General features: G+C 33.8%; 4 protein-coding genes across 4 annotated transcripts; 2 read left to right on the plus strand and 2 right to left on the minus strand.

The window, feature by feature from the left end:
- Positions 1-1,034, plus strand: LOC103491168 (indole-3-acetic acid-induced protein ARG7). The gene has a single exon (XM_017045235.2). The coding sequence runs from the start codon at positions 289-291 to the stop codon at positions 661-663; it is 375 nt and encodes a 124-aa protein (XP_016900724.1). The 5' UTR covers positions 1-288; the 3' UTR covers positions 664-1,034.
- A 137-nt stretch (positions 1,035-1,171) lies between these two features.
- Positions 1,172-4,854, minus strand: LOC103491648 (uncharacterized). Its single transcript, XM_008451697.3, has 2 exons — positions 2,924-4,854; positions 1,172-2,142 (listed from the first exon to the last, which is right to left on the minus strand). The coding sequence occupies exon 1, from the start codon at positions 4,472-4,474 to the stop codon at positions 3,086-3,088; it is 1,389 nt and encodes a 462-aa protein (XP_008449919.2). The 5' UTR covers positions 4,475-4,854; the 3' UTR covers positions 1,172-2,142; positions 2,924-3,085.
- A 4,820-nt stretch (positions 4,855-9,674) lies between these two features.
- On the minus strand, positions 9,675-19,046 carry LOC103491169 (isocitrate dehydrogenase [NAD] catalytic subunit 5, mitochondrial). Its single transcript, XM_008451012.2, has 7 exons — positions 18,786-19,046; positions 17,722-18,042; positions 17,480-17,641; positions 17,306-17,380; positions 16,935-17,044; positions 16,787-16,859; positions 9,675-10,351 (listed from the first exon to the last, which is right to left on the minus strand). The coding sequence occupies exons 1-7, from the start codon at positions 18,969-18,971 to the stop codon at positions 10,160-10,162; spliced, it is 1,119 nt and encodes a 372-aa protein (XP_008449234.1). The 5' UTR covers positions 18,972-19,046; the 3' UTR covers positions 9,675-10,159.
- A 1,977-nt stretch (positions 19,047-21,023) lies between these two features.
- On the plus strand, positions 21,024-23,393 carry LOC103491170 (phenylalanine ammonia-lyase-like). Its single transcript, XM_008451013.3, has one exon. The coding sequence runs from the start codon at positions 21,179-21,181 to the stop codon at positions 23,285-23,287; it is 2,109 nt and encodes a 702-aa protein (XP_008449235.1). The 5' UTR covers positions 21,024-21,178; the 3' UTR covers positions 23,288-23,393.
- The last annotated feature ends 1,679 nt before the right edge of the window (positions 23,394-25,072 follow it).

Below are 25,072 nucleotides of genomic sequence, written 5' to 3' on the forward strand. Positions count from 1 at the left end.
AACTATGCCATGAATGTTCGTACAATTCGTATCATTTAGAGATGCAATAATATAATAAAGTAAATCGGTACAGCACGGCAAAGGTGCATCTACTATAATATAAAATGCACTGTCAAAGAGAAAATGCCATACAGAAACGAAGCCCACTGCTTAGCTATATCTATCATGTCAACCATTTAATAGCCTTCTCCATCCACTCTTATATATACCTATCAGCATCTCTTTAATACCATACCTCTCTCTATCTCTCTTTCTCTCAAATTCACTAGCTAAAGCTACATACTGAATATGAAGAAGGGGAGGTTTATAAGAGCATGTGCAAACAAATGGAGGAAAATAGGAAGTAAAGTTGTACCTTGCACAGCCTGTGAGCACTGCTGCCAATGGGTTTTGTGGTCTCCTTTGCATGAGGATTGCTTCATCCCACGAGACGTCCCGAAGGGTCACTTGGTTGTCTATGTAGGTGAGAATAAGAGAAGGTTTGTAATCAAAATTAGCCTTCTCAATCACCCTTTGTTCAAGGCATTGCTGGATCAAGCACAAGATGAGTTTGATTTCACTGCGAACTCCAAACTCTGCATTCCTTGTGATGAGAACCTTTTCCTTAGTGTTGTCGATCGTGCTAGCGCACCTGACAACCGGCAAATCCCTTTGCGTCTTTGAAGATAGGTTGTTGTCGAATTTCATTTATTCTGAAGATCTAAATCCTCTTTGAGAATGCTGATATGTATTTAGCCACGATTTGTTGTATACTAATGTAACTTGATTAAAAAAGTAGTGTTACCACTTGGGTCCTAATGCCACTTTATAAGAAAATAGTGCCTTTAGCAGCAAGTTGCTGAAAGTTCTTCACAGCCAAAACAAATCAGTTACCACCAAATATTGCATATGCTTCAACATATTCAACAAGTCACTCGAAACAATTTCCTCTGACTTATGCAACCCGGCAATCAAATGGAACTATTCAAGCCTATTTTGCATCCTTCTCTCACACCCTTCACATAATCAGCCTCATCTGGAACATTTTCTGCAAGTAGTAATAATAACAACAATCCCGTAAATGCTGTTTTACAGTATTTTTAAAGCTTGCAAGCTATTTGCATCATCTCCATAACTAATTTCTACGAGCTCCAACCATCATCTTTGATCACAGTAAGACAATGGGAAACAGTGAACACCATTCTCTGTCCCTCCTAGTCTAGACTACTAGATCTATGAATCCGTCTATATTGGACTTGACAAGCTCTCAGAGCTATGAACTCAATTATGCATATGAAAGTTCAAAATGACAGCTTTTACTGCTTCACACACCAAACAAAATTTGTCTACCGCATATTTTTGTTCATATACAAAGCTACTTAAAGTCACAAACTTGACCCACCAGACATGATCTAAATAATATATAAAGGCGTTATCCATTTTATGTCCATACAATTCAATCTAAAATCTCGAACTACCTTGACTAGTAATTTACTTGTGATAAATTGAATTGAATGAAATAGAAATTAGGGCCTCTAGATCACAGATATGACTAGTAATCAGGTCAATCCCCCAAAACAAATGAACTGTAAAGATTGCCAATTTCTTTGCAAGAGAAATCCAGATACAATTGAACTGATGCATGCAGATAGTCTCAAGGTTTGTTCTTGAGGGATCAAGTCTCAAGGTTCCTAGTGACTCATTGTGGCCTCTTCTTCCGTGGACTCATGATCTTTCATGAGCTTCCGATGCATAGTTAATTTAGACACCAATTTTGATAGACGTAAATGGACCAACCCAAATTTAGCCAAGTAATTATGCCACCATACCTAATGCACTAAATCAGGACTAATAAACGTAAATTGGCCAAGTTGAATTTAAAATAAGTTCATGGGAACTCTGGATTGGATTTCTCATAAGATGCAAATACGTGGTAAATATTTTGTTGTCTTATTCTTACAAGAAAGAAAAATGCTACCCATAAATGGAAGAAATGTAAAAGTTGAGGAAATCATCATAAAGTGTCGAGTTATTTATAACAAGCAACGAAGTATGACACTTATGATCAATAATGTCTAAATCAGTGGCAGGATAAAAGGCCTTGATTTGTTCCAGATATTTCAGGTAAAGGAAAACAGCTCCAGAAATAATCCATTTTCTGTCCTACAAGAACAAAGGACAAATGTGATTTAAAAGGACCATAACGGATGCAACATTTTAACTCCAGGAAAAATTTTCGAGCTCTTTGACCAAGGACCACTTTTGCCCAATTGCCTAGTAATACATCTAGAACCTTTCTGCATATCTCGAACCACAACAGCAAGTATACTACAGAATCAGACTTTTAAAAGTCAGATAAATTGCAATTACTTTAATGCCAGATAACCAACCCACACCCAAAATCTGCAACAGTGATTGACACCCCAATTACATTCTCTAAAATAAAGAAACACCCAAATTGTTGGACATTGCATATGTATACAAGAGCTATGGTACAAAGAAAACCAAAGATCCACGCTCTCAAACGACTTGACTGTGAACCTAAAATTTCACTAAAGAAAAAATTAGCTCTGACCTCTGAGGAAAAACCCATGGCTTTCTATCAAGCTAAACCCACTACAATTTCAAGGTTTTATATATCTTTACCAAAGGTTGGTGGAAAGTAAACACATGTCAAATAAAGCTTACAAACTGCATAGTATTTTTCAGACAATTAACAAGTCAACTACGATTATAGCCGTTTCAGTCTGCCATCATAAAATTTAGAAGTACAACAGATAGTTTCTTGCATAATGAGAATTCACAAATTTACGGCGCGAGAAACCAAGATCATCTCAATTTCTTTTCTTTATAGATTGCAACATAACATCTTCTACAAGCCACTAAATGCGATCTACAAACAAAAGAAATGATTTCATTGCCAATATACAATAGTATATCTAACCTTGTATCAAGTAGCACAACAATTTTCTGTGGACTACAGAGAACAAAAGTGATCTCAATCAGAGGGCCATCAGCAAGGGTTACAGATTGATGTGAATTAATTTTAAAGCCCATATTGATACAATTGGAGCCTGCATTTGAAACTCATTAGAGTTACCTAATACTACCTAAGTCCATCAGTTAAACCCTCTAGTTCTCTCTGACCAAATCTCCTTCCCTGTTCGTGGGCGTCTCTACATCTAGCTGAAAGGTAGAACACCAACCAAGTAACCATAAAATAAACCTCCACGACCGACTGGAAAGCCATGGCAACATATTTTCCCAAAGTTCGACCTATAACCGCCCTCACTAGCGGGCCACAAAAAATAGCTTCCAAACAATTTATTTGAACAGCTTGGTTCAACATGATTGATAACAAATAGCAACCTTCCTTCACTATTTCTCTTCCACTTCGCCTCGAATCTGCAAGAACTGCCCAAGCATCCACAGCAAATAGGAAAGCTAGAAGTGAATCCATCAAAAACCATGTGGATATGAATCCAGATATCTCCTTCTCAAAACCTTTAACCCAAGGAGACATAATTGAAAATGGCATCAATTTTAACCTCACAAATAGCTTGAAAAATGAGTATTTGTTTTCAATCTCACCAAAATACCATAGTCCAAGAAGCTGAGTCAATGCATCTCTCACTGCCCATTTCATGATAATAAACCCAGAAAGCCGTTTGAGCCCCAGCATTGTTCCATCACAAATTATACCAACCAGTGAACTAAACCTCCCGGTTAGGTCATTAACAACTGAAATAAATACCATTCCTAAAACCAATGTATATGTAAGAGTAAAGCTAAGTATAACCCATCCATACACCGCAGACAAGAAACTCACCATAAAGAACAGGGCAGCTGTTTCCAAATTATCAAGCTCCAATCCTTTAACAAATTGTAAATTCACCACTCGGTTCATATCCTGTTGACCGTTAACATTTTCCCTCTCAAGATCTCCATTCCCTTCATCCTGATTTTCAGCACCATCTTCGTTCACATCCAAAGATGTAATCCGAGCTCTAAATGCAACTCCAGAGCGAACAACCTCCGAAACGCTAATCCCATTATCGACCACGGAATCCGAAAACCCTACCATCGAGTCAAAATGCGTGAACATCACAAAACTGCGATTAGGGGAAAATCCATTACCGGCACCAAAGAGCCTGCGATCGTCATCTCCGTCGCCGGAGAATAAGTCGTCGTCCAGCGTTCCGACGCGTTTGAAGTGGAGAAAGGGATGACGGCGGCGGAAGCGGCGATCGGAGTCGGGAGATCCGACGCGGTGACTTTGGTTAGGAGGAGGGTCGAGGCGAGAGAGGAGAGCGTTGAGAGAGGGGTCATGGTCGATGAAGGAGGTGACACGGTGGGTGCCGTTTTCGACGAGTAAGCGGAAGGAGAGAAGGAGAAGAGAGAGGAGGAGGAAAGTGAAGAAGTTGGAGAAGAAGGAGGAGGAAGCTTGTTTGAAGAGATGGGTCGTTGAACGGAGCCGGTGAAGATGATCGGTCATGGCGGTTATCGGAGTTTTTGCTACGTGTTGTTCTGGCGAGACTTGCGGTGGCGCATAACATTTCGAGTTCTTCACGATCGGCCAAGCCAGCAGTTCGTTATTTCTATCCACGCGCTATTTAAACGGTTGTGCATGACGCGCTCTTTTGAATCCAATTCCCAATTCCCAATTCCCAATTCCCAATTCCCAATTCCCAATTCCCAATTCCTCGGTTCGTTGATATTTGTAAGGTAAAAGGAAAATCAATGGAACAGTAAATTACCATTTGAGTTTTTATAGTATAATACATAATTATTTGGTTAATATAGTTTAGTTTAGTACTTCTATGAGATTTATTTAATTTGTATTTAGTTCAGTTTTATTTAATTTATATGGTTTTAAATGCTCCAACGTAGTCCATTTTATATTTATACATATTTTTTGTGATTGCATATAAATTTAAGTAAAATAATTGATTCAATTCAGTATTCTTTTTTTTTTTTTTTTTTCTTTTTCATATATCTTTAATTCATTTAAAATGATAAAAGTCATAAATATGATTGAATGAGGAGACAGATCATCGTATTACTTGGAAGAAACTTTAAAATATAATATTAATTAATATTTTTTTTAGAAAATTTGAACCTATAAGTGAATCTTTTTTATTCTATATATATATATATTATATGTCAATTCAACTAAGTTTATTAATTAATATATTTAGTCACATGTTTATAATATTTGGGAGAAATTATGTGTCAATGGTGTCTTAAGTCGTGTACAACATCTTTTAGTCATCAATAGTCAATCCAAAGAATACAAGTTTAGATATTAGTTGTAATTACACCTTCTAACTTCGAATTATAAAAATTGGTTTTGAAAATTGTCTATCTTATAATGTATAGCGATAGAAATTAGACCATCAAATGATAAAACTGAACTCTCAAATTTATTTGATGGATATAATTCCTAAAATTTTATAAGTTCGATGTTATAATTACAATTATCACCATTCACCAAATATATATTTTTACATTTTTCATTCTTTAAGAATATCATATAGGTCGGGAATATTGAATGGTTGCCAAACATACCTATATTTTCATATTTCAATTTGTCCAACATTAATGCTTGGATGAATCAATACATTGTACAAAAATTCATGATAAATTTTAAAAATACAATTACTTAGAATATTATTTTTCTAAGAAATTTCAAATATATTGTTTTTTTCATTTCCTAATTGAATTACGAAATCCTTTTCCCTAAAGAATATATCAATATCATGACATTTATATAAATCATGTAATAGTCATAGTCACGGCTTCACCTTCCAATACTTTTTCAAAAGTTGTAATTCAAATGTTGTATTGGAGATTTTGGATGGGTTTCACTCAATCAAGCAGGTAAAATTCAAGCCCTCTCATAATTCAATAATAAATGTAGCTACTAGATACACACTTCTTACTATAAAACATTAGTATCCAAAAACAATTGTGAACTTATATCAGATCTTCCTCATTTTATCAGTTTGGTAAACAATGCATGATTTATTTCGATTTTATTTTGTTAGTATAATCATTCCCATATACCATCTTTAACTTTTCTCTTCAAAGTTTGTAATTTTAGATTATAATTAATATACTTTTAAAAATTTCGAACAAATGATCGACAAATATTAATTTTTCTTAAAAAGTTTGAAATTTGGAAAGATTTTTTTTCAAAGCTTTCTCCCTTTTGTTTATTTTTCCTATTCAAAATATTATTTTCATTTAAGGAAGTTCTAAAAATATTTGATAAATATGGTAGAAAAAATTCTCCATGCAACACTCAATTAAAGATATGGATAAATATGAAAAATTGTTAGAATTTTATTTTTAGAAGTGTAATAGTCTATTGCATTTGCATCCTTATTTGAAAAAAATAATTAATATGAGAAAAATACACGTCGTTTCTTTTTTAATATATTTTTAAAAATCTGATTAGTAAATCAAATCCTAACTTAAATTAATGGATTATTAGTATTTAGATTTAACCACTTAACCTTGGTTTCTTTCTAATACAATACTTTTTATAAATAATCCAATCTATCGCTACTAAAATAAAAAATTATATCAATTAAAACTATCTATTTTTACTCTAATTTTGAATGAATTAATATCATTTTTTTCTTTAATATCATACACTTTAAAAGCGTAAAGAATTTATATCAATTGATTTATTTTAAAAAATTAGATACTTTAAATAAGATTATATTATGTAATATTCAATATATATTAATATATTTAGAAAATTACATATTCCTTTGGGAACAAATAATATTCCGAGATTGCAAAATGGAAGGATTTAAATTATGTGCCGATGGTGTTTTCATTTTTGTTGAAAAGTTGGAAATTTAATAGACTAGTTTTAAGCATAATAATCTCTACAAAATAAAATCTATCTTATTCATCTTTGTTTGAAAATAAATGTAAAAACCCACTAAATAATTAATATGAAAAAAATATATATCAATTTTTTTAATATATATTATATCACTCTTATAAAAGGTCAGGTTGATTATAACTAAATTAAGACTTAGCTCAGGCTTGACATACCTAATTCATACATTCTTATAGATAGAGAAAAAGATTAAAGCTATATCTTACTCTGATTTTAAACAAATTAATATCATATTTTTCTTTAATATCGTACATTTTTAAATTTTTTCTTTAGAAAAAAAAAACAAAAACAGTGATACATCATATAGTTTTCAATATATTAATAAAAATTTTGTATCAATTGATTTCTTTTAAAAAAATTAGATAAATTTCAAAAAAAGAAAAAAGAATAGTGATACATCACATAGTTTTCTATGTATTAATAAAGAATTTGTATCAATGTACTCTTTTAAAAAAAATTAGATAACGTAATTAGAATTCACTTTAAACAATATTACATTGGGGTCTTTTCAAAAATATAAAAAAAACGGTAAAATATTGAAAAAAAACTCAGAGACCCACCATATATAATACCAAAAATACTCCGCTTTGTCAATAGCGTAATATATTTGTCATCATCAAGATTTGGGAGATATGGTTACAATTCATACGATTTAGATAAGAGTACAATTTATTTAAATATGACTACAATTTATATTTTCAATTCTATCGTTTAATTTTGTTATACGATCGTTTAATTTCGTTATATTTAAATTTGGTTAAATGATTTTTTTTTCAAAATTTGGTATAGGATGTTTTTATTTCTTTTGTACACGATTAGATTTGTTTATCCGCATAGTTCACTTGTTTTACGTTTTCATTTGGCTAGTCCAATCTAAAAAATTTTTTTTCAAGATTATCTTTTATTTTTTTTACATTAGTTACTCTAATCTAAATGATTTTTTTCAAAGGAGAAAGACAATGGAAAGAAATTGCAGCGAAAAAAAAAGAGAAAAAGTAGAAGGATGATGGAAAAGCGAAAAAAAATGAGGAAAAGAAGAAAAACGATGAAAGATTAAACGACGTAAATAAAGAATTGAAAAATAAGAAAGATGATGGAAAAAAATTATGAAAAAAAAATAGGAAAGAAGAAAGACGAAATACAACGAAAGAAATAGCAAAACGAAGAGGAATGACAAAAAAAAAAAAAAAAAATGGAAGGACAAACCCGCAATATTTAAAAAATGGGGCTATGTTATACGAGCAGTTTGTTAGATTTAGATAAGTTTCCCATTATATTATGTAATATCCTAATATATAAATTAATAAAATTAGAAAATTATATCTTTCTTTGCAAACAAATAATATTCATAGCATTCAAAATCCAACGATTTCAAATTTATTGGAAAATTTTGTACTTTAATTTCAATTTTGGGAAAAAGAAAAGTTATTTATTTCTTTTTAAGAAAATGAAATATATGGTTTCTTTCGTTTCTAATTTAATTTAGTAATTTATTTGTTGTATAAATCTAACATCCTTCTTTTTCCAGAGTTTGTAATGGATCTTCCCGATCACTTTATATTGGAGATTTTGAGCCGTTTCTCTATCAATGAAGTAGGTAAAATTTAAGCCCTTTCAAAATTCTATAACAAAACTAGCTTAGCTACAATTCTCATTATAAAACATCAATATTCGAAAACTAACATGAACTTATCTTAGATGACTTCCTCCCCCAATCTCTCAAATCCAATGCCTATGTCTTCCTTTGTTTCTCCACAACCCAACAACAATTCTCCACCCTCGAATTTATCTTTGAGTTTCCTCCCCGCTAGAAATCCTCAAATCCGAGCTGTGCTCCAACTTTCCACGCAGCAATGGAAAGGACTTCCTATTCCTAAAACTCGATATTGCCATGTATGTTTTTTGTTTAAATGCTCTGCACTCCAAAATCTTACGTTTATCCGGAGATCAAATTCCTTCTAAAAGCACTTTGCCATTTTGCTACACCATATGTGAGGTTTTTTATTCGAAATCTTGATGGTGGAACTTGGATGATACTGTACATGTGGTTATGGTAATATAGGATACTGTACATGATGATTATGGCAATATAGCTCAAGGATAATAAGTGCCGAAAGAATAGGGCATAAGTGGGACACAACCACTACACTATGGAAAATTAAGCATTATTTAATATATAAATCCGCTGGTGCGGGAGACCATAGTTAACGAGTTCGAGAATACAAGGGAAAACGATATTCTAATGCGAGAGATATAGTTTAAAAGAAGTTGGATTTTTCAAGATCAATGCCTACGACTCTTTAAGGATCGGATATTCTGATGACGTGGTTATATAATCTGAATGTGATGTTCTGTAGTATATAGAAACGGAAGAGTGCAATTGCAAGAAGTTGGAACAAAGTTATTGTCGGTGGATTTTGAGGGTTGATTCCTCCCACGGCCAAATAAGCCAAACATTCGAGTTGAACCTTAATTCTTTAAGGTCGGTATTCTATTAAAAAAAAATAAACGATGAGCAGATGATGATGTATATATTGATTTCATTTTGTTAGTATAATTATCATCACCGTTTAGTATTTAATTTAATTCCAATGTAAAAATATGAAAGAATGATAACAAAACTACAATTATCTATTTGATACTCAAAAGTGGAGTAATGAACTCGAAAGAGTTATCATGATTTTTTAACTGTGAGGTTTACAAATTTATTGGACAAACAAGAGGTAGAATTATCCAAAAAATGACACCAAGAAAATGATATAGGAAAATAAGTAACAGCTTATCAAAACATATCATAAATTAATTTTGTATGGCACCATACAATTGTGCACACAGCTTCAAGGATAATAAGATTGCTCTTTTTCGTCTTTTACAAACTATAGTGATAAGACTAACATAGACCAAAAAATGGGAACAAAAAAAAAAAAAAAAAAAAAAAAAAAAAAAAGAAGAAGAAGAAGAAGAAGAAAAAGAAAAAAGAAAAAGCCATGTTTTCGTAGAAATAAAATTTAACAGATCTCAATCATCTGACATTGCACGGCTGATTACATGAACAGGGCCATTTTAGTTTTCCTTTGGTATGGCTAGCAAAGGATCAATGGTTAAAAAATAGTAGCACCCTTGGGATAAAGCTACTTCAGAGTCATCAATATGATCTGAACTTATTACTCTTCAGAGAAACTATGAAAAGATATCAAGGAAAGCCTCCAGAAAAGTTCCTCAGAGACAATACCGCAATGTAATGTAAACAATGTACACCATTCCTCAAAGATGGTCACAGATTGCATCGGTGAACTCAGTAGTTGATGATGAACCACCAAGATCGGCTGTTCGATACTTCCCTTCTGCAATGGTGTTGAGGATGGCATCTTGGATTCGATCTGCTTTGTCCTGAAGCTCTAAATGCCGAAGCATTGTGACAGCGCTCAAAAGCAAAGCAGTTGGATTTGCCATGTTCTGTGCAAGTTTAACCATTCTTCAGATACATGAAAAATACCTTTTAATAAAGAAAGTGCATTTATCAAAACATATATTCAACCTCGTCGATTACTTTTATATTGGTCGAGCTTTGGAAAAATGTGCGAATTTGAAGTCCTGTTAATTGGATTCTGATAGAACTCCTTTCTAGATTTAGGAATTCTTCTTTATTACAGTAAAGAATTACAAACAGAATTGATGAATTATCAATTCTGCAATACACTGACTTGACCTTGCTCTCCAAGAATCAATCGCAAACTTACGACAAAAGTTTCATAATTCTTTTCCCGCCCAAACTACCTAATTATATACAGCAACTCACCGACTCTCTCTCCTTCCACATTTAACACGTGCTTACTAACTATTTGTTTATTTATTTTTATTTCTCCTTTTGTAAACTTACTTGATTGGGGATCTAACATTACTTCCCCCTTTCAAATTTACCTTGTCCTCAAGGTGTAGGTTAGAATAAAGCTTCTTCATTTCATCATAGTCTTCCCAAGAAGCTTCATAATCCGGTAGGCCTTGCCAAGCAACCAAAACTTCCCAATTCCCAGATTTGTCTAGCCTGTACTCTTGAATTTCGTCAGGCTGAGAATGCCATTCAAACTTCTCAGTCACATGCTGTAATGTAGGTAATACGCTCGTTTGATCACTCACAAACTTTTTTAATTGAGAGACATGGAAGACAGGATGAATAACAGCACCAGCTGGTAATTCCAGCCTGTATGCTACCTCACCAATTCTTTCCAGAATTTTGTAAGGCCCAAAATACCGTGATGATAGCTTTTCATTCCTTTTACTTCGCAAAGTAGCCTGTTGATAAGGACGAATTTTTAACACCAATTCACCAATTTGAAATTCAACATGTCGCCTCTTACGGTCAAGCATACAATTTCATCTGTTGCTATGCCAACTACAAATGTTCACGTAACGCAGCTAATGCTATATCCCGTTCCCGTAACTGCTCATCGACAGACGAATTCGAAGTGCCCCTCTCTCCGTATGATAACAAAGTTGGCGGCTTACGACCATACACCACTTGGAATGAAGACATATCAAGTGCTCTCTAATAAGTGGTATTGTACCAAAACTCGGCCCACGACAGCCATAAAATCCATTCCCTTGGGCATTCGTTACAGAAACACCTAAGATAAGTTTCCAAGTCCCTGTTTACTACTTCCGTTTGTCCATCGGACTGCAGATGATACGCCGTGCTTTTTCGGAGTTTAGTACCCGCCAACCTAAACAACTCATTCCAAAAATGGCAGAGAAACACCTTGTCCCTGTCAGAAACAATGGAGGAAGAAAAACCATGCAATCGAACTATTTCCTTCACAAAAATATCCACTACCGACTTAGCTGTATATGGATGTTTTAAGGCTAGGAAATGACTGTACTTGCTGAACTGATCTACTACAACTAATACCACATCACATCCCTTTGCCTTAGATAAGCCATCAATGAAACCATAGAAATATCACTCAAACTTGACGGGGAATTTCCAGTGGTATTGACAACCTAGCCGGTGACAGAGCCAAACTTTTATTACGCTAGCAAATCAAACATGCTTCACAATGTTTTTTAACGTCAGACTTCATTCCCTCCCAATACAACTCGCTATTCTTTTATATGTTCTTAGAAAACCAGAATGTCCTCCCACCACTGAATCATCAAAAGTATTCAACATTACTGGAATTAAAGATGAAGTTTTAGAGATAACCAACCGGTTTTTATAATGCAGGAAGCCATTCTTCAACGAAAATTTACTGTCTTGTGACCCCCATCTTCACACAAAGTGGTCATGACTTTCTGTAATTTCTCATCCTTCTCTACCTCCTCTTTTATAACTTTCAAATCAACCAGATATGGGGCTGAAATAACATTTAACTGAATATCCGGTGGTTTTCTCGACAAGGCATCAGCTACCTTATTTTCCAGACCCGGTTTACAAACCACTTCAAATGAATACCCCAGCAACTTAGATACTCATTTTTGATACTATTGTTGAATAACTCTCTGCTCCAACAAAAATTTAAGTGACTTCTGATCTGTTTTTACAACAAATTTCGCTCTCAGCAGATAAGGCCTCCATCTTTGTACAGACAACACAACAGCCATCAACTCACGTTCGTACACTGGCCGAGCTCTATCCCTCATTGACGAAGTATGACTATAGAAAGCAATGGGTCTTTTTGACTGAACTAACACTGCCCCCACTCCAAAACTAGAAGCATCCGTCTCAATTTCAAAAGGATGGTCAAACTGGGTAATGCTAATACCAGTAAAGACATCATCGCAGATTTCAACTTCAATAATGCTTCCTCAGACTCTTCACTCCATTTAAATCCACCCTTCTTAAATAGTTGGGTTAAAGGAGCAACTATAGATTCATAATGTTGGACAAATCTCCTATAGTAGCCCGTTAACCCAAGGAATCCCTGAACTTCTCTTATGTTTGTTGGACACGGCCAGTCAGCAACTGCTTTAATTTTATTAGAATCAACTTCTACTCCTTCCCCTGATATGGCGTGTACCAAATATTCAATCTTTTGCTGGGACACGTTTTCTTATTAGCAAATAAAGCATGTCTTCTCTATGTAAGAAAGACCTTTTCAATATGCTCAACATGGTCTCTCTCATCTTTGCTATAAATCAAAATATCATCAAAGAAGACCAAAACAAACTTTCTCAAGAATGGTTTGAAGATATTATTCATCAAGGCTTGAAAGGTAGCCGGAGCATTAGTTAATCCAAACGGCATAACAAGAAACTCATAATGACCCTCATGAGTGCGAAAAACCGTTTTTGGAATGTCCTCATCAACCATTCTTATCTGATGATACCCTGATTTGAGATCTATCTTTGAAAACACGGTTGCGCCGTTCAATTCATCAAATAATTCCTCAACCACGGGTATTGGAAACTTATCAGGGATCGTAGCTTCGTTTACTGCACGATAATCGACACAAAAACGCCAACTACCATCTTTCTTTTTGACCAATAGAACTGGACTCGAGAAGGGACTATTACTTGGCCTAATAACCTCTAACGATAACATCCACCAATCTCTCCATTTCTGCCTTCTGTTGAAAACCATATCTATATGGTCTTACATTGATTGGATTAGTCCCTTCTTTTAAATGTATTTGATGCTCAATTTTTCTCCTCGGCGGAAGCTTCTCAAGCCAATCAAACACATCTTCAAATTGCTTCAACATCATTTGCAGAGGCCCAGTTATTGCTCTGCTCAATCTCTTCACAAACTTCTACCGCTCTACATTCAATCAAAAACCCTTCATCCTGATCCACCTAAGTCTTAAACATACTCTTGAGACTAATTCGAGCTTTGGTAAGACTAGGATCCCCCTTAACACAGATTTGTTTCCCTTCGGCAGAAGATGTGAGCGTTAGATTTTTCCAATCAACTACCGTTACCCCCAAAGAATGGAGCCATTGCATACCCAAAATAACATCAACCCCTCCAAGCTCCAAAGGAAGAAACTCTTCCTTCACACTCCAATTCATTAATTGAATTTCTACATCTTCACATACACTTTTGCCTTGTATTGCTGTTCCCGATCCCAATATGACTCCATAGCGAGCAGTTTCTCTGATTGGCAATTGTAACGATTTTACCAACTTCTCAGAAATGAAATTGTGAGTAACCCCACAATCTATCAAAATGATCACTTCTCTTCCTTGCAACTTGCCTCTGACCTTCATTGTACCAAGATCATTTAATCCAACAACAGAGTTTGTAGACAACTCTGCAAAAGCCTTCTGCTCCTCCTCCACTTGCAGCACTGCTAATGTCTTTTCTTTAGTTGCATTCTCTTCAATTATCTCATATTCCTCGCCCTCCTTTATCACCACAAACATCTTCAGTTCGCGTAATTCCTTCATTTTACACTTATGATCAGCCGAGTACTTTTCATTACATCTAAAACAAGGCCCCTTCTCTTTTCAAGCTTGAAATTCGGCATCGGGTAATCTTCTTGAATTAATTTCTTTTCGAACTTCGGCAGTATTAGAACTCCTCAACGTGATGGTTCGCATAGGAAAGGAAGTGTTTCCTTTATTGTCAGTCGCATTGTTGCTAGTCGTTCCTCTGTTAGTTGCTGTGGCCTGAGGGGGATATTTTCCGCCCGCAAAGCCATTTAAATTTGCTTCGTTTCGAATTAATTCTCTATTCTCAACAAGCTGTGCAACTTCCATCATTTCAGCCAAACCTTTCGGTCAATAAAAGGCTACTTCTGCTCTTATCCACGGAAATAAACCATTCATGAACGTATCCTCGATTGCAGAGTCTTGAACATCACATAATGGCGCAACTAACTTATCAAACAAATTTCGGTACTCATCTACCGTGGTTTCTTGTTTAATTTGGAGAAACTTCCTTAATATCGTCCCATCTCGTCCCATCTCTGCTAGATCTAAACCTTACTAACAGTCTTTCTTTCAGATTCGACCAGCTAAGAAACTTTTCTCTTTCTTCTTGAGACCGATACCAATGTAAAGCAAGGCCATCGAAACTTATTGTAGAAACCAACATTTTTTCAGAATCAGAAAGCTTATGGATTTGGAAATACCTCTCAGCACGGAAAAGCCATGAATCTGGATCCTCTCCGACGAACACTGGCATTTCAACCTTTTTGAATTTATTTCGATCCGGCGCAACTTCATCGATCTCTGTTTTTCTTTCATTTCGCCGTCCGCATCATTTTGGTCCGATACAACCGATTTGCTCGTTGTCGCTTCTTTCTCTTTTCCTTTATTCGTCACAAATCACGCGCAATTGATTCATCATTTCAGTCGCTAACTGTAGACCGATCTTTCGCCACGGTTTCCATTATCATCAACAGCATTTGTTGCTGTTTATCGGACTGCGATCGCATCGTCTCTATGTTCTTCGCGATATCGTTTAAACTCAGTTCAATGATCAGCATCTTTCCTAACTCTTTCTTCATCAATGCGATCTCCTGATCGATCATCTCAAGCCGTTCTTCAATTCTGGTCTGAACCATCCTTCCCTCGATCGCGGCTCTGATACCAATTTGATAGAACTCCTTTCTAGATTTAGGAATTCTTCTTTATTACAGTAAAGAATTACAAACAGAATTGATGAATTATCAATTCTGCAATACACTGACTTGACCTTGCTCTCCAAGAATCAATCGCAAACTTACGACAAAAGTTTCATAATTCTTTTCCCGCCCAAACTACCTAATTATACACAGCAACTCACCGACTCTCTCTTATTCAACACGTGCTTACTAACTATTTGTTTATTTATTTTTATTTCTCCTTTTGTAAACTAACTTGATTGGGGGTCTAACAGATTCATTAAGAAAGGTAGAAAAGAATATACTATCTTGGTTTTGGTATGAGATTTCAGGTTGAACTGCATGTTAAACTTCTAAATGACTCTATGAAGTGAAATTTGAAGATAAATGTCAAGGAAAATATGTAGGTTCCCATGAATGCTACCTGAGATTCATTTTGTACTAACATGTTTTATTGTTATTTTGTTCTTTATTGGAACATTACACGTGCTTCTCAGACCTTTGTTCTCCACTTTCCTAAGTAGAAAATTTATTCCTGATTCTGATATATAGGGGGCTACCTATCAAGGGTATTAAGTTGGTATCTAAAAAAATAACTGCGATTAAGAGAAAAGAGGTTACTCTTCATCCTGTATTTTCTATCTGTTCTTTTTTGTTTCAATTTTTTTTAGAAAAAAAGGTTTAAGAGATTTTAGCAATTTTTCATTTAGGAAGAAGTTTTTCCACAAACATTTTCTCTTGCTACTCTGCATTTTTCTACACTTTTTCTAATCTCAGGTCTACACACTTTAGTTTTGTCTTTTAACTTCTACTGGCAATTTAAACAATAGAATGGATTTTAATATCATTTCCTACTAATAATACTCACTTGGTTCTATAATTTAAAGATATAAAACTTATGATGAACATATTCAACAAATGAAAAATTGTAATTTAATATAACCAAGCAATTCCATGTCAAACATTGTAATCCATCTGTCTCAAGCATTAAACTTCATAAATAAATAATATTCTCATGTTTTTTTTTTCACATAAACATTAAGCAATTCCATGTCGGAAAGCGATTAGTCACGTAGCATCGATCTCCAAGGTTGTCAAGATTATTGATAGAAAAGAGGAATTTGAAACAAATTATTAGGGCAAGAACTAAATTGACACTGCTAAGCCCTATGATATGATGCAAATTAAAACCTAGAAATAGTTTAAAAATCTATAAATAACTGATAGCAATACATACAAGTAACATACAGAACAATGGACGTTCTACAGCAGAGAAATGTGATCAAACAAAAGAATAAAAGACAATGCAGACATGCAAGGCATTGATCTTAAAGTTATGAAGCCTAACCTTTCCAGCAATATCCGGTGCTGAACCATGCACAGCCTCAGCAAGAGCAATACCTCCCTCACCAATATTACAGCTGCATAATATAATGTTTTTTAACGTTAGATAATCTGTAAACTTACCATAAAAAATAAAAGTGAGGCATCATTACCTTGGTGTTAATCCTAATCCTCCAATCAGACCAGCACAGAGATCACTAATAATGTCACCATAAAGATTCGGCATAACCAATACATCAAAGAGTGCTGGATTCTTCACAAGCTGCACAAAGTAGAAACACAATGAAGACCAGTTCCATCTGACTTACACTTTGCATAACAAAAGTCAAAATTCAGTGAAATTTTATTGTGTGAAAACTCTTTTTATGATCCCAAATTTCATCATCAAATCAGTTAATTATCAGAAACACATTCTGGAGAATACACTAGAAGTTGTAGATTGACCCTGCCGGACCTCCACATCAACTCTAGGAATTAATTCCCCTACAAGTGCTATGATTATTGAACATGAAGTAACCCATACCATCATACAGCAGTTATCAATGACAACTTCCTCATACTTTATCTCAGGATACTTCTTTGCAACTTCTCGACAACACTGAAAGTGAAGACACGAAGAATATTTTAGATGAGGTCACCAACGCCCGGTGGAAAGTGCATATGAGAGAATAGTTAACAATTTGAAATTTCGTTGCACCTTGAGAAAAAGACCATCAGTTTTCTGCATAATATTGGCTTTGTGAATTGCAGAGACTCTCTCCCTCCCATGAGTTTTGGCATAGTGAAAAGCATATTCTGCCACCCGTAAACTTGCTTGACGGGTAATGATCTTAAGGCTTTCAACCACACCTCTCACCACCTATAGCACGCAAGAAATTCTACATGTAAATCACATTGAGATTGTTTTCCGTTACCTTGATAGAAAACATAGATGCTTACTTGATGTTCAAGTCCACTGTACTCCCCTTCTGTGTTCTCACGGATGGTGATAAGATTTACATTATCATATCGAGTTTTATAACCAGGTAGGCTGTAGCAAGGCCTCACATTAGCATATAAATTAAGTTCCTTTCTCAAGGTAAGGTTTAAAGAACGATGGCCTTTTCCAATTGGTGTGGCCATGGGTCCTTTCAAACCCACACCATTACGTCTCACTGATTCTAAGCTTTCCCATGTGAGGAAACTTTGAGTTCGAGGATCTATTTCATCCCCAACGTAGTGTTCTTCCCATTCGATGGGCACATCAGCAGTTCTAAACACCTGTACAGGTGAAAAATGAAATACATCACACAACGCCGTGAATATCACTTAGGCAATCAAAAAGACAAAGAAGAAAATATCTCTTAAGTTATCCATTTACCCAGAAACTTAAGTTAATGGATGAAGATAATTTTAACATTATATAGTCTAACATTCCCTCTCACTCGTGGACTTAGAATAGGCAGACCCAACAAGTGAAAATCAATATTAATTATGAAAAAAACATCATAGCAAAACAAAGGACCTCCTGCCCCGATACCATCGACCCAACAGCTTAAGCTAAAGGACGAAAGTGAATCTAAATCTAGTAGAATATCATCAAACACAGTCATAAATCACTGATTGACCCTAGCTAATGGATGAAGGCAAATTTACTATTATATTGACTAGCAGTCTTTGTTTTTAATGCTCCGTAAAATGGTTAGCGCAAGGAATTTTCCTCTTATTTTCAAGAGTAACTGAGACACTACTAAGATTTGGAAAAAAAACGGCAGTACTCTTGAATCATCATCTAATAATAGAAAAAAAAAAAAAAAAAAAACCCAACGACATGAGCAAAAGAAACAAATTCTCATAAAATAGAACACAAACTAAATACTCCCCAACACCATACGATCAAACGTTGTAGTAACAAACTCAGATCAATTGTCTCGAATTATTGCAAGGGAAATTCCGACAAGGTAGAAAAAACGGGACAATTATCGTAGTTAAACAGAATTGAGATCATGGAAAGAAAGCAATACCTGTTTGACGGACGCCGCAATTTCGGGACCAATACCATCGCCGGGGAAGAGAGTGGCTCGGATCGGAGTAGTTGCGGAAGAAAAAGCCCTAAACGGGAAGGGAGAGGAAGAGGTAAGGTTAGAAGAAAGGGAGAAGATCTGACCCGATTGGCTTCTAAGGGCGCGTTTGAGGAGCTGCGAAGCCATGATTGACGACGAAGAATTGAAGAAAAATAATCAAAGAGAATGTCTTAACCAAAAATGTTTTGTTAAATAACAAATAAATTTAGTTTTTATTTTCTTTAATTTTATAAACCAAAAAAGGGCCGTTTGAACGAAAAAGCTTAAGATTCTTGGGCTTCTTCGTGGGCTTTTGGGCTGGACTGATGCCCAATTTAAACTTTTGACTCCAAACGAAGAAGAATAAATAAATGTCATTGAAGTTTATGCTAATTTTTTTCTTTTTGAAAGAGAAAGAAAAGAGTTTATGAATAAAAATTTATCATTTCTATAATATCCATAATTGAGTAATTGAATACCATTTATTTATGGTAATTTGGGTGATTGCTTACAAAAATCAGAATCGAGTTTTTTTTTTTTTGTTAAAAATCGAATTTTATTCTAGATTATTTCCTTCTCTGATTTTTTGTCCATAGAATTAATTCTATGTACGATTTTTCATTTTGAAAAAAATACAAAGTATTGATCTAATTTCAAACAATGCAATAAAGGGAGGCAGAGGGCTCAAGCTTTGTAGCCTCTCATTTTCCTTTTTTTGTTAGCTACGCTAAAGTGAGTTTAATGATAGAAATTAACATCTTTGATTTTTTTTAAAAAAAAATTAGGGATTCGATCTTATATTTAAATAGTCATTTTGTTGGAATGATTTTGTCGTAAGATTTGGTATAAAAAGCTTTTAGTATATTTTAGTAAAAAAGCACCTACTCTTTTTCTTGTTTAAATTCTGTGCACATTTGATGAAGGAGTTGAATTAGAGCAATAAGCAATAAACAATTTAACATAAGGTTGTGTTGCAATACTCTATGACGCAATATTGATACATTGATATTTCAATTTAAAAAAGGAAATAACACAAAATCATTTTTAAAATTTATTGAAATTACAAGTTCTAATATTTTACATTTAAAAATATATAAAGCATCACAGTGTAAACCATACTTAAAATTATATATCATTGTCTAATAGGTATCAAATTCAAAACCAAACATTGACATTAACAAATCGATAGGACCACTTGACTTGACTTTATCAAGTCGCTAAACTTCATATTTTGATGAATACAAAATGGATTTTGGTAATGAATGGAACTTCCTCTGCTTGCTTCCCAAGTTTCAACCATATCAGCAGATAAAATTCTCACTACTCAACAAAGTTGTTTTGATCTTGTGTTAGTATAAAAGTTTGACGCGTAAGTTCGTATGTTTATGTATAATATCATCATCTCTAAAAGTGATATTTAGTGTTTTTATCATTGAGTCAACTTTCGGATAAACTTTTTAACTTTCGTAAATAATCAAACTTTTTATTTTGTATATAATTTATCTATGACGTTTTCAAAATTTTAAAAAGTTAATATATATATATTGATCATAAGATTAAATTTGTGTATATCAAGATTAAACCCTAAATTTAAAATTTTATGTTAAGTAGATGTGTGGATTTTTTTTTTAAAATTATCAATAGATCAAGAGGCTAATTGATAAAAAATTAAACGTTTAGCAAATGTGTTAGAATTAAAATTGAAAAATTAACAACTAATTAACTATTATTTTTAGTGTTAGAGAATTATTAGATACAAAATTCAAATATTTAACCTCTTTTAGATATAACCTTAAAATTTTTAGCACCAAACTTGTAATTATCCGTTTATTTCGATTGGACCAAATTACAAATCACATTTAGTTTAGGATAGTTATATATATTTAAAGTCATATAATAAACCATATACAGTACTTTAGTATTAATGGTCAATATGAACATATATTCGACTAACATAAATTTTTACTATAAATTGAGGGTAAAAGTTCAATTCTTCAACACCACAATCTATAAAAGAAAAAGGATAGTTGCAATGAATTAAACGTTAATTAACAATTATCGAGGGTCGATAGTTTGATCCTCCAAATTTTGAATATAGAAAAATGAAGGTTGGGAGGTAATTTGAGTATAGAAAATTAGAAATCTTAAGTTATAAACTTCCACGTTTGAAAATCACTCCCACACTGTACAAACAAAACCCAACTGCCTTATTTGAATCATTTGCTCTCAACCAACCTTCCTCACCAACCGCACACAACGTTGATCCAAATTTCTATTAATAGCATCGTTTTCCTTTCTCCTACAACTCCCACAAAAACAAAAGACCAATATAGTTCTAATTCCTTCAACTAAAAATGGCCCTATTCAAAACCAGCTCCATTCATGACCCACTCAATTGGGGTGTGGCTGCCGATTCCCTCAAGGGAAGCCACTTTGATGAGGTGAAGCGCATGGTAGAGGAGTATGAGAGGCCCCGTGTCCAGCTTGACGGTGAGACACTCACTATCTCTCAAGTTGCTGCTATTGCTACTAGGACTTCTGATGTTATTGTCGAGCTTTCAGAGTCTACTAGACTTGGTGTTAAAGCTAGTAGTGATTGGATTATGGAGAGTTTAAATAAAGGAACCGATAGTTATGGCATCACTACTGGATTTGGTGCTACGTCTCATAGAAGAACCAAACAAGGTGAGGCCCTCCAAAAGGAGCTTATTAGATTCTTAAATGCTGGGATATTTGATAGTGGGACTGAGTCAAGCCATACTTTGTCCCACTCGGCTACGAGGGCAGCCATGTTGGTGAGGACTAATACCCTTCTTCAAGGCTACTCAGGTATTAGATTTGAGATTTTGGAAGCCATAACAAAACTTTTGAATCATAACATCACTCCATGTTTGCCTCTTCGTGGAACTGTTACTGCCTCTGGGGATCTTGTTCCTCTTTCTTACATTGCTGGATTGCTTACTGGTCGACCAAACTCTAAAGCTACTGGTCCAAATGGTGAAAATCTTGATGCAAAAGAGGCTTTTATACATGCCGGTATTACTTCTGGGTTCTTTGAGTTTCAACCTAAGGAGGGTTTTGCTCTTGTCAATAGCACTGCTGTTGGTTCTGGATTGGCTTCTATTGTTCTATTTGAAGCAAATATTTTAGCTGTTTTGTCTGAGATTTTGTCGGGCATCTTTGCTGAAGTTATGCAAGGAAAGTCTGAATTTACTGACCATTTAACCCATAAATTGAAGCATCATCCTGGACAGATTGAAGCAGCCGCAATCATGGAACACATTTTAGATGGGAGTTCTTACATGAAAACGGCTAAGAAGTTGCATGAAATGGATCCTCTTCAGAAGCCAAAACAAGATCGCTATGCTCTTAGAACTGCGCCTCAATGGCTTGGTCCATTAATTGAAGTTATTCGGTTCTCAACAAAATCCATTGAGCGAGAGATTAATTCAGTCAACGATAACCCTTTGATTGATGTTTCAAGGAACAAAGCTTTACATGGAGGCAACTTTCAAGGAACTCCAATTGGAGTTTCTATGGACAACACTCGTCTTGCTATTGCTTCAATTGGAAAGCTCATGTTTGCTCAATTCTCAGAACTCGTCAATGATTTCTACAGCAACGGTTTGCCTTCTAATCTTTCTGCAAGTAGAAACCCAAGCTTGGATTATGGGTTTAAAGGTGCTGAAATCGCTATGGCTTCATATTGCTCTGAGCTTCAATATCTCGCAAATCCAGTGACAAGTCATGTTCAGAGTGCTGAGCAACACAACCAAGATATTAACTCTCTTGGTTTAATTTCCTCGAGAAAAACTGCTGAAGCCATTGACATTCTAAAACTCATGTCTTCTACATTTTTAGTTGCTTTATGCCAAGCAATTGACTTAAGGCATTTAGAGGAAAACTTGAAGAGCACTGTTAAAAGCACTGTAAGCCTAGTAGCACAGAAGGTGCTGATAACGTCCTCTAATGGTGCACTTGATCCTTCAAGATTGTTCGAGAAAAACTTATTGAAAGTTGTCGATAGAGAGTACACTTTTGCCTATATAGATGACCCATGCAGTGCTATTTATCCATTGATGCAAGGATTGAGACAAGTTTTTATTGAGCATACACTTGCTAATAGTGATGATGAGAATAATGCAAACACTCCAATCTTCCAAAAGATTGCTATTTTCGAAGAGGAATTAAAGGCAACTTTGTCAGATAAAGTTGAAAGTACAAGGTTGGCCTATGAAAGTGGAAATGCGTTGATTAAGAACCAAATTGAAGAATGCAGATCTTACCCATTATATAGATTTGTGAGAGAAGAGTTGGGAATAAAATTATTAACCGGTGAAAAGGTGATATCTCCAGGAGAAGAGTGTGAAAAAGTATTCGCAGCTTTGTGTAAGGGAAAAATGATCCATTCTATCTTAGAATGTTTAAAGGAGTGGAATGGTGCTCCGATTCCTATAAGTTAGGCCATTGTGTGATTTGTTTGAAAGATGTCAGTGCCCCTCTTTTGACGATGATCCATAAAGTTTTTGTTATGTTTTTCTTATCTTTACTTTTAAGAATTGTTTCCTACTTGTTCGAGTCTTTCCTTTTCTTTTTCTGTTTTTTTTTTACAATAAGTGCAAGTTTTTTCCTAATAGACAACTGGAGGGGAGGATTTAAACAGTCTTATGATAGTTGAACTAAGTTCATAATTTCTTTCTTTTTTTGCGACAAATACATGTTAGTATATAAATAAAGATAGTAAGTATAGTAACATATTTTAGTACCGAAAAGGTTTAATAACCTATTCAGAATAAATTTATTTTTAATGTGTTTAACTTCCTGCGACTTTTTTTATTGTGCTTTTTTCCAAAATTTGGAAAAATGTCCATTATTGAGATATGACTTTTTTTTTATATATATATATATATATACCATTAATATAGAAGTAGAGAAATCAGAAGAAGAAGTTGGGAAAGAAAAAGAAATAGAAAATAGAAGTAAATGAAGGGAAGAAAAGATTGTTGGGTAACTGGACAGATAGCCCACATAGAAGAAGTGATTTTGAAAAGTAGCTAACAACTTTTTGTCTGTGAAAACACAGCTAAATGTATATTGCATACAACATACCAAATAATTGGACAAAATTACAAACTTAACATTTTGTATTTAAATCATATATGATGTAAATTTTAAAAATTAAACAATATAATCAAAATCAAAATGGACTGTTTCCAAATAGTAAAATTTAAGAATTTAATAATTTTTTATTTTGAATCTCTCGTTGATACACATTCTTTTCTCTTTTTTTAACAAACAAGTAGAAAACATTTTTATATACCATTTTGCTAAATAGATATCTTAGGAGTATTTATTATTGATAAATTATTTTTAAATTTTAGCTACATTTATAAATTCTTTTGTCAATTTGAAAATTTAAAACTATCCTCCAACCAAAATTTATATCTAAATTCTTTGATGAAAAAAAAAATTAAACTAATGAATTGTATGGGAATCTGTAATTATTTGAAAAATAGAAAATATATCAAAAATAATTAAGGCTCCAAAACTATTTCATTTTTTGTTTTTAAAAATTAGGTCAATTTCCTCGTCATTTTTTATAGTAATTTATATTTTTTTAAAATACAATGATTGATTTTTTTTAGCAAAATTCTAAAAGTAAAAATAAATTTTTAATATTTTTTTTAGTTTTCATATTTTGGTTTGGTTTATGAGACCATTGGTAAAATATAGATAATACATAAAGAACTTATTTAGAGGAGGAAATAGAGTATATACTTAATTTTTAAAAATCAAAACAAAAACCAAATGATTATCAAACTAAACCTACCTAATTTTTTTTTCTTTTTGAAAATTATAGATTCTAAAATACATGTAAAGAAGTTCATGAATTTTTAAGACATTATTTTTAAAGTACACAGACTTTACACTTTCAAACATCAGATATATCCTACCAACTTTGGATGTCACATGTTGAATTCAAAAGATAATAATTAAAGAAAAAGGCATATGATCAAACCAACCATTCAATTCTAAATATATCTTTATCTCTCATTTTTTGAATCCATAATTGCGCACCTTCCTTCCAAGTTCCAACTACCATCCAAGAAAATAGTTTTGATGATTTTTGTTGTGGATATTCATTCAAAAAGTTAGAGTAAAATATTTGTTATAAAAAATCCCAAATAAATAACTAAACACATTTTTAGTTTAGTGGCTACCGAGGAAGTGCTTTTGGGTATAAAGTA

Source organism: Cucumis melo, chromosome 8, assembly GCF_025177605.1.
Source record: "Cucumis melo cultivar AY chromosome 8, USDA_Cmelo_AY_1.0, whole genome shotgun sequence".
Lineage (NCBI taxonomy): Eukaryota > Viridiplantae > Streptophyta > Magnoliopsida > Cucurbitales > Cucurbitaceae > Cucumis > Cucumis melo.